At 45.9% G+C, this 17,539-nt stretch overlaps 1 protein-coding gene across 17 annotated transcripts in view; it reads left to right on the forward strand.

Moving 5' to 3' along the window:
• Window positions 1-17,539, forward strand: part of LOC113219503 (GATOR complex protein DEPDC5) — a 169,461-nt gene that overhangs the window by 105,615 nt on the left and 46,307 nt on the right. For 16 of the 17 annotated variants that reach the window (XR_003306688.2, XR_003306687.2, XR_003306689.2 and 13 more), the window contains 3 exons: window positions 619-727; window positions 14,081-14,235; window positions 16,999-17,076. Coding sequence is in view for 12 of the 17 variants with exons in the window: in XM_026447037.1 (XP_026302822.1) it covers window positions 619-727; window positions 14,081-14,235; window positions 16,999-17,076 (342 nt within the window). In the remaining 5 variants the exon portion in view is untranslated. Of the gene's footprint in view, window positions 1-618; window positions 728-14,080; window positions 14,236-16,998; window positions 17,077-17,539 lie in introns of those variants that run through there. The other variant, XR_003306692.2, reaches the window with a different exon arrangement.

The following is a 17,539-nucleotide window of genomic DNA, read 5'->3' on the forward strand; positions in this document are numbered from 1 at the left end:
CAAGGCTGGAGTGCAGTGGCACGATCTCGGCTCACTGCAACCTCTGCCTCCTGGGTTCCGGTGATTCTCATGCCTCAGCCTCCTGAGTAGCTGGGACTATAGGCGTGCACTGCCACGCCTGGCTAATTTTTTGTATTTTTAGTAGAGGTGGAGTTTCACCGTTTTGGCCAGGCTGGTCTCAAACTCCTGACCTCAGGTGATCCGCCCACCTTGGCTTCCCAAAGTGTGGGGTTTACTGGCATGAGCCACCACGCAGTCTTAACATTCAGAATGTGCTTTTGCTGGTATATTAAATAAAAATTGAGAAAAAAGTATTTTTACAAGAATTTAAAAAATGGTGTTCAAACCATGTCAGTTCCCTTTTTAAGGTCATATATAAGCACCAGATGCTGCCAGAATGCTTTTAAAATTGGATTATTTTTTGATTTACTGTGGAGGACTGGTGATTGTTCAGCACAATGAAAGAAATTAAGCATGTCATAAAGGGCTGGAAAGGGAAACAAGGCAGAAATGTGTTTCAAAGATGACAGCAACAGAGCTGTCTGCATCTTGGCGGACATGGATCCTTCACCAGGAAGCTCTGAGCAAGCTGCTGTCCTGTGCTTTTCCTCCTTTCAGGTGCCTGGGAGAACAGCAGGCAGCTGTGCATGGTGGGAAGAGCTCTGCCCAGTCAGCCGAGAGCAGCAGCGTTGCCATGACTCCCACCTACATGGACAGCCCACGAAAGGTAAAGGAAGCCACTATAGTGGGGAGCTGTCCTGTGCTCTCAGAGGCTCAGTGTGGAGGGTAAAACAGATAGCCCTTCAGATCCAGGATTGCATGTGCTGAGGCTTTGGATGAATTATACCCTGAACCCTTTAAGGGTTCTATTACTGTTACTATTTTTATATAAGAACTTTGATAGCCCTTCAGATCCAGGATTGCATGTGCTGAGGCTTTGGATGAATTATACCCTGAACCCTTTAAGGGTTCTATTACTGTTACTATTTTTATATAAGAACTTTCTTGCTCACAGTTGTAAGGAAGCTAACTTCTAGTTAAATCCAGATATAAAACAGTCAGTCATGCTTGTAATTCCAGCACTTTGGGAGGCTGAGGCTGGAGGATCACTTGAGCCCAGGAGTTTGAGACCAGCCTATGCAACATAAGGAGACCCCATTTCTAAAAAAAATTAAAAATAAAATTAGCTAGATGTGGTGGCATTTACCTGTAGTCTCAGCTACTCAGAAGGCTGAGATGAGGGGATCCCTAGAGCCCAGGAGGTTGAGGTTAAAGTGAGCCATGATCACACCACCTCACTCCAGCCTGGGTGACAGAGTGAGACCCTGCTTCAAAAAAATAAGATACAACAGTTAAGCTAAACTTTGTTGGTTCAATGCCCAAGATCTGGCCTGAGCTTTGTATTTGGCCGTCTGGTTTTCCTTCACCCTCATCTTTAGCTTTCCCAGAGGGGAATAGAAAACTACTGAAGCAGCCTCCACCAGAGCTCTCTCTTCTTTGATAATGAAATTCCCATCAGTTTTCTCAGACTACTGAGAAATACAGTCAAATGGGAGCATCCTGGGGTGGGTGGAAAATACAAAAAACCTGAGACTTTAGGCCTTTATCAGGAACAAGTACAGTAGAGGAGCCGAAAACTCCATGGGTCTTTTAAGACCAATCGACTTGGCTCTGTCAGCTCCTTCTGGGAAATTCGGACTCTGAGATTGCTCTGTTGTGATAGGGCGAGTTGACTGTACTTACCACTCTCTTGTCTCTATCACTGGGAGATGAAGGAGATTCAACACATATATGTTATTTTTCAAAATTGTGGTCAAATGATATATCTGTGTTTATTTTACCTCCATATCATGAAAATTTCCCATGTCATTAAATGTTTTACAAAAGCATGATTTTTAAAAATAGCTATATAATTTTTTTCTTTCATTTTTTTCCCTCAGGAACCCCAAAGAAAAAAATAGCTATATATCATTTTATCGTGTGAATATGCCTTCATTTATAACTTCTTTTGGTTAAAATTGTAGATGGTGATTTTTTTTTTTTTGAGACGGAGTCTCGCTCTGTCACCCAGGCTGGAGTGCAGTGGCCGGATCTCAGCTCACTGCAAGCTCCGCTCGCTCCCGGGTTCCCGCCATTCTCCTGCCTCAGCCTCCCGAGTAGCTGGGACTACAGGCGCCCGCCACCTTGCCCGGCTAGTTTTTTGTATTGTTAGTAGAGACGGGGTTTCACCGTGTTAGCCAGGATGGTCTCGATCTCCTGACCTCATGATCCGCCCGTCTCGGCCTCCCAAAGTGCTGGGATCACAGGCTTGAGCCACCGCGCCCGGCTAGATGGTGATTTTTAAATGATTTTTGGTATTTTTCTATAAACTTGAAAAATTATTCTACAGTATACCACAGTTAAAATGTTGTAGTGACTATGCTTGCAATAATTATTTGACCACACTTCTGATTAATTCCTTAGTCTAAATACTAGAATTACACTACATGGGTAGAGGGATTAAAATCTGAGAAAAAAGTATCAGCCAAGGCTGTGGGCAACTTGTAAGCCAAATGTTGGCAAACCTAAATACGTATTTTAGACTTTGTGGCCAAAAGGCAAAACAAAGCTATTGTGTAAGTACGGTATTTCCATAATCATTTAAAATTATTTTTAAACATAAAATTTTTTTCTTTTTTTTGAGACAGAGTCTCGCTCTGTCACCCAGGCTTAAGTGCAGTGGCATAATCTCAGCTCACTGCAGCCTCAGCCTCCCAGGTTCAAGCAGTTCTCCTGCCTCAGCCTCCCCGGTAGCTGGGATTACAGGTGTGCACGACCATGGCCAGCTAATTTTTTAAATTTTTAGTAGAGAGAGGGGTTTCACCATGTTGGCCAGGCTGGTCTCGAACTCCTGACCTCAAGTGATCCACCCGCCTCAGCCTCCCAAACTGCTGGGATTACAGGTGTGAGCCACCACGCCCACCCATAAAAACCATTCTTAGCTCATTGGCTGTAAAAACATCAGATGGCTGGCCAGATTTGGTCTGCAAGCTGTAGTTTACCGACCGCTTCTCTAGGGAGTGGCTTTAAGTACCAAGGATAGTCTGTGTGTAAGGAATGATCTGCTGACCATGAGTCTTTTCACCTGTCCTCCTTCACATGTACGTAAACCTCAGCACCTCTGCTTCTATATGTTCTGGCAGAGAAGGGACACAGTGGAACAATGAGATACAAATCACCGTGTGTGCTGTCCACCAGGTTTTGCCTCTACTCATTGCCATCTTTGAGAATCAGAAACAATGCCGAGGACAAGACTGAAAAGCAGAAAAATTATAGTCACAAATATATTAGATTGCTGTTTAGAACCCTCTCCTGATCATCCAGGTGAACACTAAAATCCACATGCATGAGCCATCAATAGGGCCGGAAGTAAACTGAATAGTCAAGGTGAAACAAAATGCCATGAGATGGCCAAAGCAAAGAGCCCTGCTGACATGCTCGGAAATGCCCAACCGTGTCCCCAAGGAACACTTCACGTTAGAATGCGTTGCGAGTGCTGCATCAGCATCTGCACAGCCACAAGTTTCCAAGGTTTCGTATTTGAGTTTGCAGTCACTTATAGGAAGTGGCAGCAGTATCAATAAAATGGGCACCTAAATATTTCAGTTATTCTACCTTTGGAATTGAGGAAAAGTTCCAGAAAAGCAGAGAACTTGAGATGTGTCATGTGCCATTCCTGAATTTCTATGATAACCAGGCATAAAAAGTAAAAAGATTGCAAAAGGACAGAGGGTGCTACTTCAGAATGATGGAAGGAGGGGTCACTGAAAAAGTCCTCTGTGTGATTTTTGTTTCACAGACATGGCTGCTTGAACTCCACATGGGTAGGGTAGGGAGGGAATGACAGCTTTAGAAAACCCCTCACAATGTGAGTGCTGTGTATCTGACATTATATATGTCTTAGCTTGCTGATGATTTTGTTACACAACCAGTGGAGGAGAAGGTATGGCTGCTTCTGTATCCCCTGTTTGCTAAAAAAACTAAGCAAGAACTTATCCTGCCTTGAATCCTCTCCTCCCATCTGGCTGCCATGTTTAGTAACAGGCAGAAAAAGCTTCATGGCTCAATGTATCTCTCCAAGAGGGTGACTGGTTACCCAGCCAGGTGGGAGGCCAGGATATTGCCACCAAAGCCCTTACCCTGCAGCCCCACCAAGCTGCTCTGTGGCCTTTTCATCTTCCTTGGCATAGATCTGAAGGAATTTCAGAGCTATGTGGGAGGGTGAGAGCATCCAAGCCACGCTCTGATGAGACCAGAGAGAGCTTGGACACACCTTCCAACCTGGGTGCTTTCTCCCACACAGATGGGATATTCTGCCCAGGAAGGTGTGAGTTTCTGCTCATGCTTTGCATTTGGATATTGTCTTTCTGGGTGGATCTCTCTCTCTCTCTCTCTCTCTCTTTCTCTTTCTTTTTTTTTTTTTTTTTTTTTCTTTTCCCATCCTCTTCTTGTGTCCTTGTTTCTCTCCTTCCCTCCTTGTTTTTATTTTTATTTTTTGTTTTTCATACCTGTCTCCTTCCCCTGATGGTTAACCACTGGTACACATTCCGTGTCTTCGCTTCCTTGCACCTGCTGCTGCTGCTTCCTCCTCCTCTGACTTCAGGACGGGGCCTTCTTTATGGAGTTTGTCCGCAGCCCACGCACAGCATCGTCCGCCTTCTACCCTCAGGTTAGTCCAACTCCAGGGCTTTGCATGCCTGTCCCATTGGCAGACGCCACGAGCTGGCCTTCTGTTAGGCTCTGAACACATGGCATTGGGCTGCAACTAAATTTGGGGGGCAGTTGAAATTGAATTTGGTCTCAGAAGTGTACATTCCCTTCCATCTTATTTGTGGCGGCGAAGCGGGGATGGAAGAGATTAATGTAGAAGAACATACGGTTGTATCAGTGATGACTTTCTCATCACTGTCTGTTTTACATAGTTGCCACTGATTCTTTGCCAGTTTGCAGCATCTTCACTTTTAGGTTTTATGAGCAACATGAAATATGCTTACTTTAGGGCTGAACAGTTATTTTTTTCCCCTCCCAATACAACCGGATAAATTTATAACAGTGTGGCAGGAAGTGGTGGAAAAACACAGCAAATATTTATTAATAGGTGTGTGCTACTTCATAGGTCGAAGGTGTAGCTCACCTAGCTTCTGGATTTCCGTTAAATTATTTGTCAGTTAAAAGATTTGGACCAGGCCGGGCACAGTGGCTCACGCCTGTAATCCTAGCACTTTGGGAGGCCGAGACAGGTGGATCACTTGAGGTCAGGAGTTCAAGACCAGCTGGGCCAACATGGTGAAACCCCATCTCTACTAAAATTACAAAAATTAGTCAGGCGTGGTGGCACATGCCTATAAGCCTAGCTACTCAGGAGGCTGAGGCAGGAGAATCCCTTGAACCCAGGAGTCAGAGGTTGCAGTGAGCCAAAATTATGCCACTGCACTCCAGCCTGGGCAACAGAGCCAGAGTCTGTCTCAAATAAATAAATAAATAAAAATAATAAAATAGAATTTTTTAAAATGAGAAAAGAAAAAGTTGTTAGCTGGTTAAATGGGCATACCACTAGTGAGTGACTGAGCTCCTACATCATTCTGTGCACTGCACTGGGAGGGTAAGGGTTTAGTTAACATTGGGACAGATCAGAGGTACCATGCCTTTCTGTGCAAGTCTTCAGCTATCCCCACCTGCCTCTTCCCAGTCAGCGGTGTAACTATAGGCAAATCCCTGTAAGGACCTTTGAGTCCTAATCTAAGCAACATCTCTAAACTCTGAGTATGGGTAGAGCACTGTATTTTTGGTTTAAAACAAACATTGGTTGATCCAGACCTTTTACTTTCTTTTTTTTAGAGGTAGTGTCTTGCTCTGTTGTCCAGGCTGGAGTCCAGCCTTAGCCTCCCAAGTAGCTGGGATTATAGATACGAACCACAATGCCCAGCTAATTTTTTTTTTTTTTTTGAGACGGAGTCTCACACTGTCGCCCAGGCTGGAGTGCAGTGGCCGGATCTCAGCTCACTGCAAGCTCCGCCTCCTGGGTTCACGCCATTCTCCTGCCTCAGCCTCCCGAGTAGCTGGGACTGCAGGCGCCCGCCAACACGCCCGGCTAATTTTTTGTATTTTTAGTAGAGACGGGGTTTCACCGTGTTAGCCAGGATGGTCTCGATCTCCTGACCTTGTGATCCGTCCATCTCGGCCTCCCAAAGTGCTGGGATTACAGGCTTGAGCCACCGCGCCCGGCCCAGCTAATTTTTAATTTTTTTCGAGGTAGGGTCTTGCTATGTTGCCCAGGCTGATCAGCTCCTGGTGTCAAGTGATTCTTCTGCCTTGGCCTACCAAAGCATTGGGATTACAGGCATGAGCCACTGTGTCTGGCCATTAACCTTTTACTTTGTGGTTTTTTTGTTTTTGTTTTGAGACAGAGTTTCACTCTAGTTGCCCAGGCTGGAGTGCAGTGGTACAATGTTGGCTCACTGCCACCTCCACCTCTAAAGTTCAAGCATTTCTCCTGCCTCAGCCTCCCGAGTAGCTAGGATTGCAGGTGTGCACCACCACGCCCAGCTAACTTTTGTATTATTAGTAGAGAAGGGGTTTCACCATGTTGGCCAGGCTGGTCTTGAACTCCGGACCTCAGGTGATAGGCCCACCTTGGCCTCCCAAAGTGCTAAGATTACAGGCGTGAGCCATTGTGCCCGGCCACCTTTTACATTCTTACAGGAGACTGTTATGGAAAGTTTTAGACTCAGGAGAGGCACACAAATAAGGATTATATTACCTACCAGTGTTTTGTTGAAAAGGCGAGAAGTGAGGTGGGAAGATCACTTGAGCCCAGGAGAATAAGACCAGCCTGGACAATATTAGGAAAACCCTGTCTCTAATTTTTAAAAAAATGTATACATAAAAAAAAAAATTATATTGGGAGGCCAAGGCAGATGGATCACTTGAGGTCAGGGGTTCGAGACCAGCCTGGTCAATATGGTGAAACCCCATTTCTTTTTTTTTTTGAGACGGAGTCTCACTCTGTGGCCCAGGCTGGAGTGCAGTGGCCGGATCTCAGCTCACTACAAGCTCCGCCTCCCGGGTTTACACCATTCTCCTGCCTCAGCCTCCCGAGTAGCTGGGACTACAGGTGCCCGCCACCTCGCCCGGCTAGTTTTTTGTATTTTTTAGTAGAGACGGGGTTTCACCGTGTTAGCCAGGATGGTCTCGATCTCCTGACCTCGTGATCCACCCATCTCGGCCTCCCAAAGTGCTGGGATTACAGGCTTGAGCCACCGCGCCCGGCCCCCCGAAACCCCATTTCTAATAAAAATACAAAAATTAGCCCAGCATGGTGGCATTCACCTGTAGTCCAGTTACTCAGGAGGGTGAGGAAGGAGAATTGCTGGAACCCAGGAAGCAGAGGTTGCGGTGAGCCGAGATCATGCCACTGCACTCCAGCCTGGGCAACAGAGTGAGACTCTGTCTGAAAAAACCAAAAAAAATTCTATCAGAGATAGTAAGAGCTCTCTGTACATACACAAAATTAAATTGTACTTTTTCTCTATGTTTATTTTTTATTGTGGTAAAATATACAGAACATAGAACTCGCTTTGTGTATTTTCTGATGTGCAGCATAGTATGGAGGAGGGAGGCCAGTGGAGTCAGATGGCTGCTTTCTTTTTTCTTTTTTTTTTTTTTAGACGGAATTTCACTCTTGTTGCCTAGGCTGGGTGCAATGGCACAATCTCGTCTCACTGCAACCCCAGCCTCCCGGATTCAAGTGATTCTCCTGCCCCAGCCTCCCGAGTAGTTGGGATTATAGGCATGCACCACCATGCCCGGCTAATTTTTTGTATTTTTAGTAAAAATGGGATTTCACCATGTTAGGCTGCTCTCAAACTCCTAACCTCAGGTGATCCACCTGCCTTAGCCTCCCAAAGTGCTGGAGTTACACTCATGCCTGGCCCAGATGGCTGCTTTCAAATCTTGGCCTCTATGCTATGTCAGGGAGCTGTGTTAGTCCTGTGAATTAACCTTCTGAACCTGTTTCTTTATTTAAAAAAAAAAAAAAAAAAATTTACTTTGTGTGTTTCTTCATTTGTTAAAGGAAATAAAAAATAATTTCTTTGTAGGGTTGTTCTGAGGATTAGAAATAATATCCATTTCTCAGCTGCACGTGGTGACTCGCGCCTATAATCCCAGCACTTCAGGAGGCCAGATTGCTGGGATCTCACTTTTTTTTGAGATGTAGTCTTGCTCTGTTGCCCAGGCTCAAATGCAGTGGCGCGATCTCAGCCCACTGTAACCTCCGCCTCCTGGGTTCAAATGATTCTCCTGCCTCAGCCTCCCAGGTAGCTGGGACTATAGGCATGTGCCACCATACCCGGCTAATTTTTTGTATTTTTAGTAGAGAGAGGGTTTCACCATGCTGGCCAGGCTGGTCTCCAACTCCTGACCTCAAGTGATCTGCCCGCCTTGGCCTCCCAAAGTACTGAAAGTGCTGGGATTACAGAAGTGAGCCATTGCGCCTGGCCTAATTGTGTATTTTTGGTAGAGATTGGGTTTTGCCGTGTTGGCCACGCTGGTCTCGAACTTCTGACCTCAGGTGATCCACCCGCCTCGGCCTCCCAAAGTGCTGGGATTACAGGCATGAGCCACCACACCCAGCCGTATTTTTTTTTTTAATCTTATTGTGTGTCTATTTATTAGTAGCCTCACCTTTTTTGGAATGATGTAAGATATAAAAATATAAGTAACACCAGGCACAGCAGCCCACACATGTAATCCTAGCACTTTGAGAGGTGGAGGCAGGAAGATCCCTATTAGTCCAGGAGTTTGAAGTCAGCCTGGGCAACACAGTGAGACCTTGTCTTTACAAAAAATTTAAAAGAAAATTAGCTGAGTGTCGTGGTGCATGCCTGCAGTCTCAGTTATTTGAGAGACTGAGGAGGGAGGAGTGCTTGAGTCCAGGAGGTGGAGGCAGCAGTGACCATGATTGCGCCACTGCACTCCAGCCTGGGAGACAGAGCAAGACCTGTCTCCAAAAAATATATATATATATATATATATATGATGGACACATAGAGGAAGGAGGTTGCCTCTGTGACAAAATTCAGATCAATTGAGATGGCAGATTCCAAGCACCTGCTGGGTGTAGGGCTGTGCCAAGTGCTATGGGAAATAACAGGGATGAATAAAATCCTTTATGAATATTAATGCCTGTCTTCTGCTCACCCCTAGATGGCAAGCTTCATGAGGGCAGAGAGAAGGTTTTAATTTGGGATAATATTCTCCTTCCCTGATCTTGACCTTGGAGAACATCTGAGCTGTGGGTCTGCAAGTTATTCCCAAGCTTTCCCTCTCTGTAAGGCATAGGGGATTCTGTCATGGATCCCTTGCAATGCCTCTGTCTGCCTGGCAGGAGCTGAGTGTCTGGAAAGCAGGAGCCCACTTAGCCCGTTTGTCTCCGGGTAAGACAAAGCAGAGTGTCATCCCTAGCAGCCTCCAGGCACAGTGGAGAGCTGGGCTGGCAGATCCAACTGTTTCCTTGTAGCTGATGACCCTCCAGCATGAGAAAATGGGGCTGTGACAAGCCCACGAGGTGTAAGGTAGAAGACCCGTGGGGGGCGCCTGTGGTGGGTGGTGCTCATCTCAGAGGCATCTCTAACAGGGCTCCCTCCCTCACTTTCTCCTGTAGCTTGGGAGTGCCAATACGTGGGGGGAAACTGGGGATTGGTGCTGCTGCTGAGAGGTTTGAGTTTTTTTTTTCATCAAACACCAGACTTAGATTTTGCCATTTTTTCAATTAATGTCTTCTTTCTGTTCTAGGAGCCAATCTCGGGTACCACATTGCCTGGCTTCCCAGTCTCTTCTAATCTGTGACTGTTTCTCAGGCTTTCCTTTTTTTTTCATTTCTTTTTTTTTTTTTGAGACAGAGTCTCGCTCTCGCTCTGTCACCAGGCTGGAGTACAATGGCACAATCTCTGCTCACTGCAACCTCCGCCTCCTGAGTTCAAGCGATTCTCCTGCCTCAGCCTCCCAAGTAGCTGGGATTACAGGCGCACACCGCCATGCCTAGCTAATTTTTGTGTTTTTAGTAGAGACAGGGTTTCACCATGTTGGCCAGGATGGTCTCGATCTCCTGACCTTGTGACCCGCCCACCTCGGCCTCCCAAAGTGTTGGTATTACTGGCGTGAGCCACCGCGCCCGGCCCTTTCCTTATTTTTTTAAATGACCTTCACTGCCTTGAGGAGTCCTGGCCAGGTGTCCTATAGAATGTCCCCAGATCTGGGTTTGTCCACGGTTTTTTTTCGTGGTTAAACTAGAGTTACAGCTACTCAAAAAGATACCAGAAGTGCCCTTCCCATCATGAGGTACCTGAGATCCACACAACATCACTGGCGACGATAACCTTCATCACTCGTTCATCACTTGGTTAATGTCATATTTGTTAGCCATATCCACTATGAAGTTACTATTTTTTCCTTTCTTATACTCCATTTTTTGGAGGCATGTCACTAAGTCTAGCCTACTCTAAAGCAGAGGAAGGAGTATCTACATATGTTAAATGGAGTCCTTTTTTTGGACAATGTTCATAAGATTCTTAAGATGAAAGACATCTCCCTCTGCTTGGCTCTTTACCAGGCATCTACGTGAGACATCTACCATTCCGTCCATCCCACCTGCCATTTATCTTTATTCACCACTGATCTTATTCCAAAAAGTTGCTTCATGTGGATCATGGAAGTAAATGCAGCCCCTAAAATAAAAACATGACTAGATGGGGGAAATTCAGGTAAAGAAGAAAAATTAGACAGGATGTAATATAAGGCCTTGTAAAGTAGATAGAATTTTGTGCCAAATTCAGCTCTGAACCTCCTGGTAGCCACAGAAAAGTGGGAAACCTCTGTTCCAAGACTCAGAGTGATTATAAAATAAAGACAACCAGATTCCTTGGGAGAAGCATAACTTTTCCTGGTATTAAGATCTAAACAAAATGCCTTTTCTGTACGGCCCCTTAAAAGATAGACATTGTGTGATACATAGATAGAGCAGAGGTCAGGAAACTATGGGGCAGATCTGGTCCACCATTTGCTTTTTGTAAATAAAGTTTTATTGGAATAGAGCCACGCCCATTCATTTACATATTGCGTATAGCTGCTTTCTCACTTTCTTAGTCAAAGTTGAGTAGTTGTGACAGAGACCATGTGGCCCACAAAGCCTGAAATATTTACTCTCTGATCTCTTGCAAAAAATGTTTCCCAATTCCTGATCTAGAGGACAACGCCTTAACCACCCCCCACCCCCGCTCCCACCAAAATAGGACTGCAGGACTAATGTGCATTTCTGGTAATGGCCTTCAGGTTAGGCTGGTAGAGCAATTCTTGTATAGTACATGAGAGAACCCCACTACAGGGGCCCAGAAGGCAATGCCTAAGAGCCACTCTTACATGCATAAGAGCTGGGTCTAGTCCCCTTTATTTAGCTTATTCTCATTTAAATTTACGGCATGGTAAACCTTACTGGTTAGAGGCAGGTGGTAATTGGTAATTGCAAGCTGTCTCTTGCTGCATTTCTCTGTGTGTTTATGGTACCAGCAAAACCTGTGTGGTTTTTTTTTTTTTTTTTTAAACAAATCATTGAGCCTGCTGTAGAACAGCAAAATGGTTCTATCAGAACCAGGAGGAACTTTACCCTCCAAGGGTATCTAGAGACGTTTTTATTTGTCATAATTGGGGGTTGGGGCTGATAGGTGAGGAGGTATTACTAGTATCCAGTGGGTAGAAGCCAGGGATGCTTCTGAACATCCAACAATGCACAGGACAGCCCCCTACAACAAACACTTATCTCACCCCAGAGGGCAATAGTGCTGAGACTGAGAAGCCTTGTTTTATTTTCTTTATTTCATTTTATTTTATTTTTTTCAGACAGGGTCTCTCTCTGTCGCCCAGGCTGGAGTGCAGTGGCAGGATCCTGGCTCACGGCAACCTTTGCCTCCTGGGCTCAAGCAGTCTTCCCACCTCATTCTCCCAAGTAGCTGGGACTACAGGCGTGTGCCATCATGCCTGGCTAATTTGTGTATTTTTTGTAGAAATGGGGTTTCACCATGTTGCCTAGACTGGTCTCAAACTCCTGGACTCAAGTGATCTACTCACCTTGGCCTCCCAAAGTGCCGAGATTACGGGCGTGAGCCACCACACCCAGCTGAGAAGACTTGTTTTAGAAAACAATTTTTGCTAATAAAATATCTGATAGAAAGATGCCTTCTGGAAGTACCAAAAAACCTCAAGTTAGGAGGTTCTAAGAGCCTTACACTTTTCCAGAATTGCTCTGAAAGGCTTAGTCATTCTCTTCATATACTTGCTATGAGTATAACCTTTGATGCATGCTGCTGGGCTTCCAGGTGAACAGGTCATAATCCTGCCTCCAGGACCCTTAAAGGAGATACAACAACATTACAGGCTGGTCACAGTGGTTCACACGTGTAATGCCAGCACTTTGGGAGGCTGAGGCGGAAGGATCAGTTGAACCCAGAAGTTCGAGATCAGCCGAGGCAACGTAGCTAGACATTCTCTACGCAAAAAAAATAGGCACATGTGATGGTGCATGCCTGTAGTCCCAGTTACTTGGAAGGCTGAGGCAGGAGGATTGCTTGAGCCCAAGAGTTTGAGGTTACAGTGAGATGTGATGGCACCACTGCACTCCAGCCTGAGTGACAGAAGGCAACCCTGTCTCTGGAAAAAAAAAGATACAACACCATTATGTGAGGCACAACTCGGCAGCTACCAGAAACTCATAGAGGTCCAGAGTAGAGAGGGAGATGGATCTGCTTGGAGCCTGGGGTGGAGTGAATCAGAGAACAGTTTGCTAAGGGAGCAGCATTTAAAATGGCCCTAAAGATTGATGGGATTAGCCAGGTGTGTTGGCTCCCACCTGTAATCCCAGCTACTTGGGAGGCCGAGGCAGGAGAATCACTTGAACCCAGGAAGCAGAGGTTGCAGTGAGCAGAGATCGTGCCACTGCACTCCAGCCTGGGTGACAGAGCAAGATTATGTCTTTAAAAAAAAAAAAAAAAGACTGATGGCTTTTTAGCCACTAGTTGTGGAGAAGAGCACCCCAGGGTGATATGGGGCACGTAGACAGGATTTATACACACAGGGTTTCATTTGGCTGGAAACATACACGTGGGTGAATGGTAGGCAGTGTGGTGAGATCTCACGTCAAGCCAATGTGGCGCAGGACCCTTGATGTCCTGTGAGTCGGTTTGCAGTGTGGGGGTTCATGGGGAGACTTGAAAGTTTTCAGAGTAACAGAATGATGGGATTGGAACTGTTCTTAACAGATGATGCAAACAGAGCTGGCTCACAGGTAGGGTTTTTGAGGGAGAGGCCACAATCAGGGGCCAGTTAAAATAGTGTTACAGCCCTCTCTGGCCAGAGGAAGTACAGGCATGATTTAGAGATGCATGTGAATCTGCAGAGGGCAGGCCACAGGACTAGGCCTGTCTTTAGATGAAAAGCTGGAGAAGAGATGGCTCTGAGAGTTGAAGCTGAGCAACTGAAAGATAGAGGAAAGGAGGTTTGGGATGGTGGGAAAGGGTGGGTCACGGTGGACAGAGGATGTACATTGTGATGTTCACCTATTTCTCTCTAAATGTGGTCTCTCTTTCAGTCCTGCTGTCCTCATAAGGAGTAATTCTGACTTCTCTACTCTTTCTATGGAGATTTTTCTTTAGTGTAAATCTTGTTGTTTGAGGCAGGTATTGAAGCGATTTCTTTGGTCCTGGGGATTTACTGTGAAGAGTGGCCTCTCGTCTGCCCTGGTTTGGAGGGTGGGAGTTCCCAGCTGCTCTGATAGAAGGCAGTGCACACAAGACTGGGTAGAGCCTCTAGACTCCTTTAGCTCTGCCACTAAGGGACCAAGGGAAAATGGGAATGAGAGGAATAGAAAGGATTGCATTAATTTTTATTTTTTGTGAATGCTTATTGAGTGAATAAGCCAGTACAACTTATTTACTGTGTTTTCCTGTCGGTTATTTTGGGATTCAAGTATTCGTTTTAAAATCTCCTGCAGGTATCGGTGGACCAAACAGTCACTCCTATGTTGGACAGCACCAGTTTGGGCATAAGCACAGGCCAATCCGTGGACAGAGGCAACAGCCAGACCTTTGGGAACTCCCAGAACACAGGAGAACAGGGCTACTCCTCCACAAACTCCGGTGACAGCAGGTGAGATTCAGAGTGGCCAAACTCGTGTTCCTGGGGAGTAGGAGTAGTCTGATTTCAAAGGCTGCAGAGGCTGGAAGTCCAAAGCTCTGGGCCGAGTTCTGACTCTGTCACAAGTCACATGGGACCCTGGGCAAGTTAGTCCTTACCCACATCTGTATGGTGGGAGTAATGATCTGTTTCCTGCCGTCCTCACAGGATAGCTAAGAGGTTCCCACAGAGACATAGGAAAGTGTCAAGCGCCATGCAGGAGTACAGGGCTTCTGGAAGGGGCCCCTGCCTAATCTGTCTTGTTCACTGTGGCGCCTGTGGCACGATGTCTTGCATGTCATAGCATGCAGTCAGTAAGGAAAAGAACAAACAGTGGATGAATCACTAATTGTGGCCAAACATGACTGTTCTTCTATTCCTTAGTATCCGGAGGAAAAGGAAGCTGTCTGTACTTCATTTGCTCGAGCAAGTGCACCAGCTTTTAATGCTGTTGTCAATTCTGAGAAACCTTTTTATTTTCTTCCCAGCTGTGTTTGCTTTGTAATAATTATGTCCCAGTCTATTCTTTTTTTTTTTTTTTTTTTTTTGGAAATGGAGTCTTGCTCTGTCACCCAGGCTGGAGTGCAGTGGCGCGATCTCTGCTCACTGCAAGCTCCGCCTCCCAGGTTCACGCCATTCTTCTGCCTAAGCCTCCCAAGTCGCTGGGACTACAGGCGCCGGCCACCACACGCAGCTAACTTCTTGTATTTTTAGTAGAGATGGGGTTTCACCATGTTAGCCAGGATGGTCTCGATCTCCTGACCTCGTGATCTTCCTGCCTTGGCCTTGCCTCAGTCTGTTCTTACTGACTAAGCAGTCCTTGGCAAAATGATCTAAAGATACTTAACTTTCTGAGAGCAGAAAGTTCTCTGGGGCAGCTTACTTGACTGACCTCTGTCAGGAGTCACTCTGTTTCCCTTATGTCATAATTTCTGTGCTGGCTTAATCTTTGTCTCATCTACTGCAGCCTGTTCATTCTGGCCAGTAGAGGTGAAGGTCACTTCAGAAGCAGGAGCAGGTCTGGACTTCGCTGCTCCCTACCTTCACTCATGCCCATATCCCCATCAAGCCTACCTGGCTTTTTGCTCTAGACGTGGAGGAGATTGGAGAGGCTGCCCATTGCATAGAAATTGAATGCATTTATCGACTTCCTCATTGCTTACAAGGGTAGAACAGTAGGTTTTCTTTTGCTTTCAGAAGAAGTGAGGAATTAGGGGTGTTTAGGCTGGAGGTGAAAAGACCAAAAATGACATGGCAGTAGAATCAGGACCAATGACTGAAAAATACAGAGAGCAGATGCTATTTCATGATGAAGAACTTACTAGCAGTGGGTCCTGCTGCATGCAAATGGCCTGCACGTAGAGGAGCCGAGTTCTCTGCCATTGAAGATGTTCACACAGATAGGACAGCCTCTTGCCCAGACTCGTGGTCTCAGCAGAGACTCAGGCGTTAGAAGGAAGTTCAAGGGTCTTTGAAAGCTTTTTGTAACCCTGAAATTCTGAAATGCTTCCAGTGATTTCTGGATCCTCTGAATAGTTATGAAGAGTAGTCTGGGACTGAGGAAAGGGAGAAGTTCAGAAAACTTGAGGAGCTTCTGGATAAGCCCCGCAACCGGCCCAGTTTGATATGGTGGGTGGCCATTCAGCTGCTGAATATTAAGCATGTTTTAAGGGACCATCACACCTTTGAGCAAGAATGTGGACAGCAGGTGGTGGAACGGGCTTTGGAGAGAGACTGACCTGGATTCAAATCCACATCCTGGTACTTCCTGGTACTCTTTGACCTTCAGCAGTTCCTTTAGTCAGTTTCAAAGGGTTGGTGTCAATTATTTTAGTATTGTTTACCGCTTTGGGCTTCATGTGTGTCAGCCCTGTACATGTGCTCAGCATAGTATAAACATTCGCCTCACATCAGCCCTCAAAGACAGGAGCAGCATTAACCCCATTTTTCACACGGGGGAACTGAGGCCAAGAGAAGCTCCATAGCAGGTTAGTGATGATACTGGGATTCCGTTCCCCATGCTCTTACAGTGTTACCTAGTCCTCTCTGGTCAGGATTCAATGAAGCTACCTGTGAAACGCTCTTGGGGCAAACCCAGAGCAATCCAGGAGGTTTCTTGGAAGTGGCTGGGCCTTGGGCCTGAGGAATATTATTAAAAGGAGAGATGCTTACTAAGGGCAAGTTTGGACACAAAAGTACTTTGAATTCTAAATGTGGACATTTTATTTTATTTTTTTATTTATTTATTTGAGACAAGAGTCTCGCTCTGTCACCCAGGCTGGAGTGCAGCAAGTGGCACGACCTCAGCTCACTGCACCTTCCACCTCCTAGTTTCAAGCGATTTTCCTGTCTCAGCCTCCCAAGTAGCTGGGACTATAGGCGCATGTCACCATGCCTGGCTAATTTTTGTATTTTTAGTAGAGATGGGACTTTGCTGTGTTGGCCAGGCTGATCTTGAACTCCTGACCTCAAGTGATCCACCTGCCTCATCTTCCCAAAGTGCTGGGATTACAGATGTGAGCCACCAAACCTGGCCCTAAATGTGTACATTTTAAAATAGGAAACCCCCCATGAGATATCCCGCTGTTATAGCTGTTTGGAATTTACTAAAATGCCTTTAATGTCAACATTGTCCTGGTTTCTGGCTGCATAAGAAGGGGAGACTGTTCCTAATATTCGTGCTCTTGACTGCATACGTGCCATCTTGCTTTGCTGACCTGACACCTTGTGTTACAGCTCTCAGCAGCTGGTGGCAAGCTCCTTGACCTCATCCTCCACCCTGACAGAGATCCTGGAAGCCATGAAGCACCCCTCGTAAGTGGCTCATCACAGCGTAGGGTTGGAAGGTTCCCAAAGGCCTGTGCCATAGCCATGCTCAGGCAGTGTGATTTGGTGGATTCATACATCACTGTACTTCTCACCAGTTTTGAGACCTTGGGCAAGTCACTTGACCTCTCTGAGCCTCTGTTTCCTTGTTTGTAAGATAGGATTTTTTTTTTTTTTTTTTTTTTGAGGCGGAGTCTCACTCTGTCACCCAGGCTGGAGTGCAGTGGCGCCATCTTGGCTCACCCAACCTCCGCCTCAAGATGGGAGTTTTTAAAAAGAGATATTTTAGAAAAGGAGTTAAGCCACAGGGTTCATGTAAAGATTCAATGAAATAATTATGTGAGGTACCTAGTATAATGCCTGACAAGTATAGGTATTATCTGAATGTCAGTTCCCATCTTTTCCCCTCCCCCTTCTCCTTTTCCCCCTGTAACAACTTCTTTGATTTTTT

This window comes from Piliocolobus tephrosceles, chromosome 19, assembly GCF_002776525.5.
Source record: "Piliocolobus tephrosceles isolate RC106 chromosome 19, ASM277652v3, whole genome shotgun sequence".
Classification (NCBI taxonomy): domain Eukaryota; kingdom Metazoa; phylum Chordata; class Mammalia; order Primates; family Cercopithecidae; genus Piliocolobus; species Piliocolobus tephrosceles.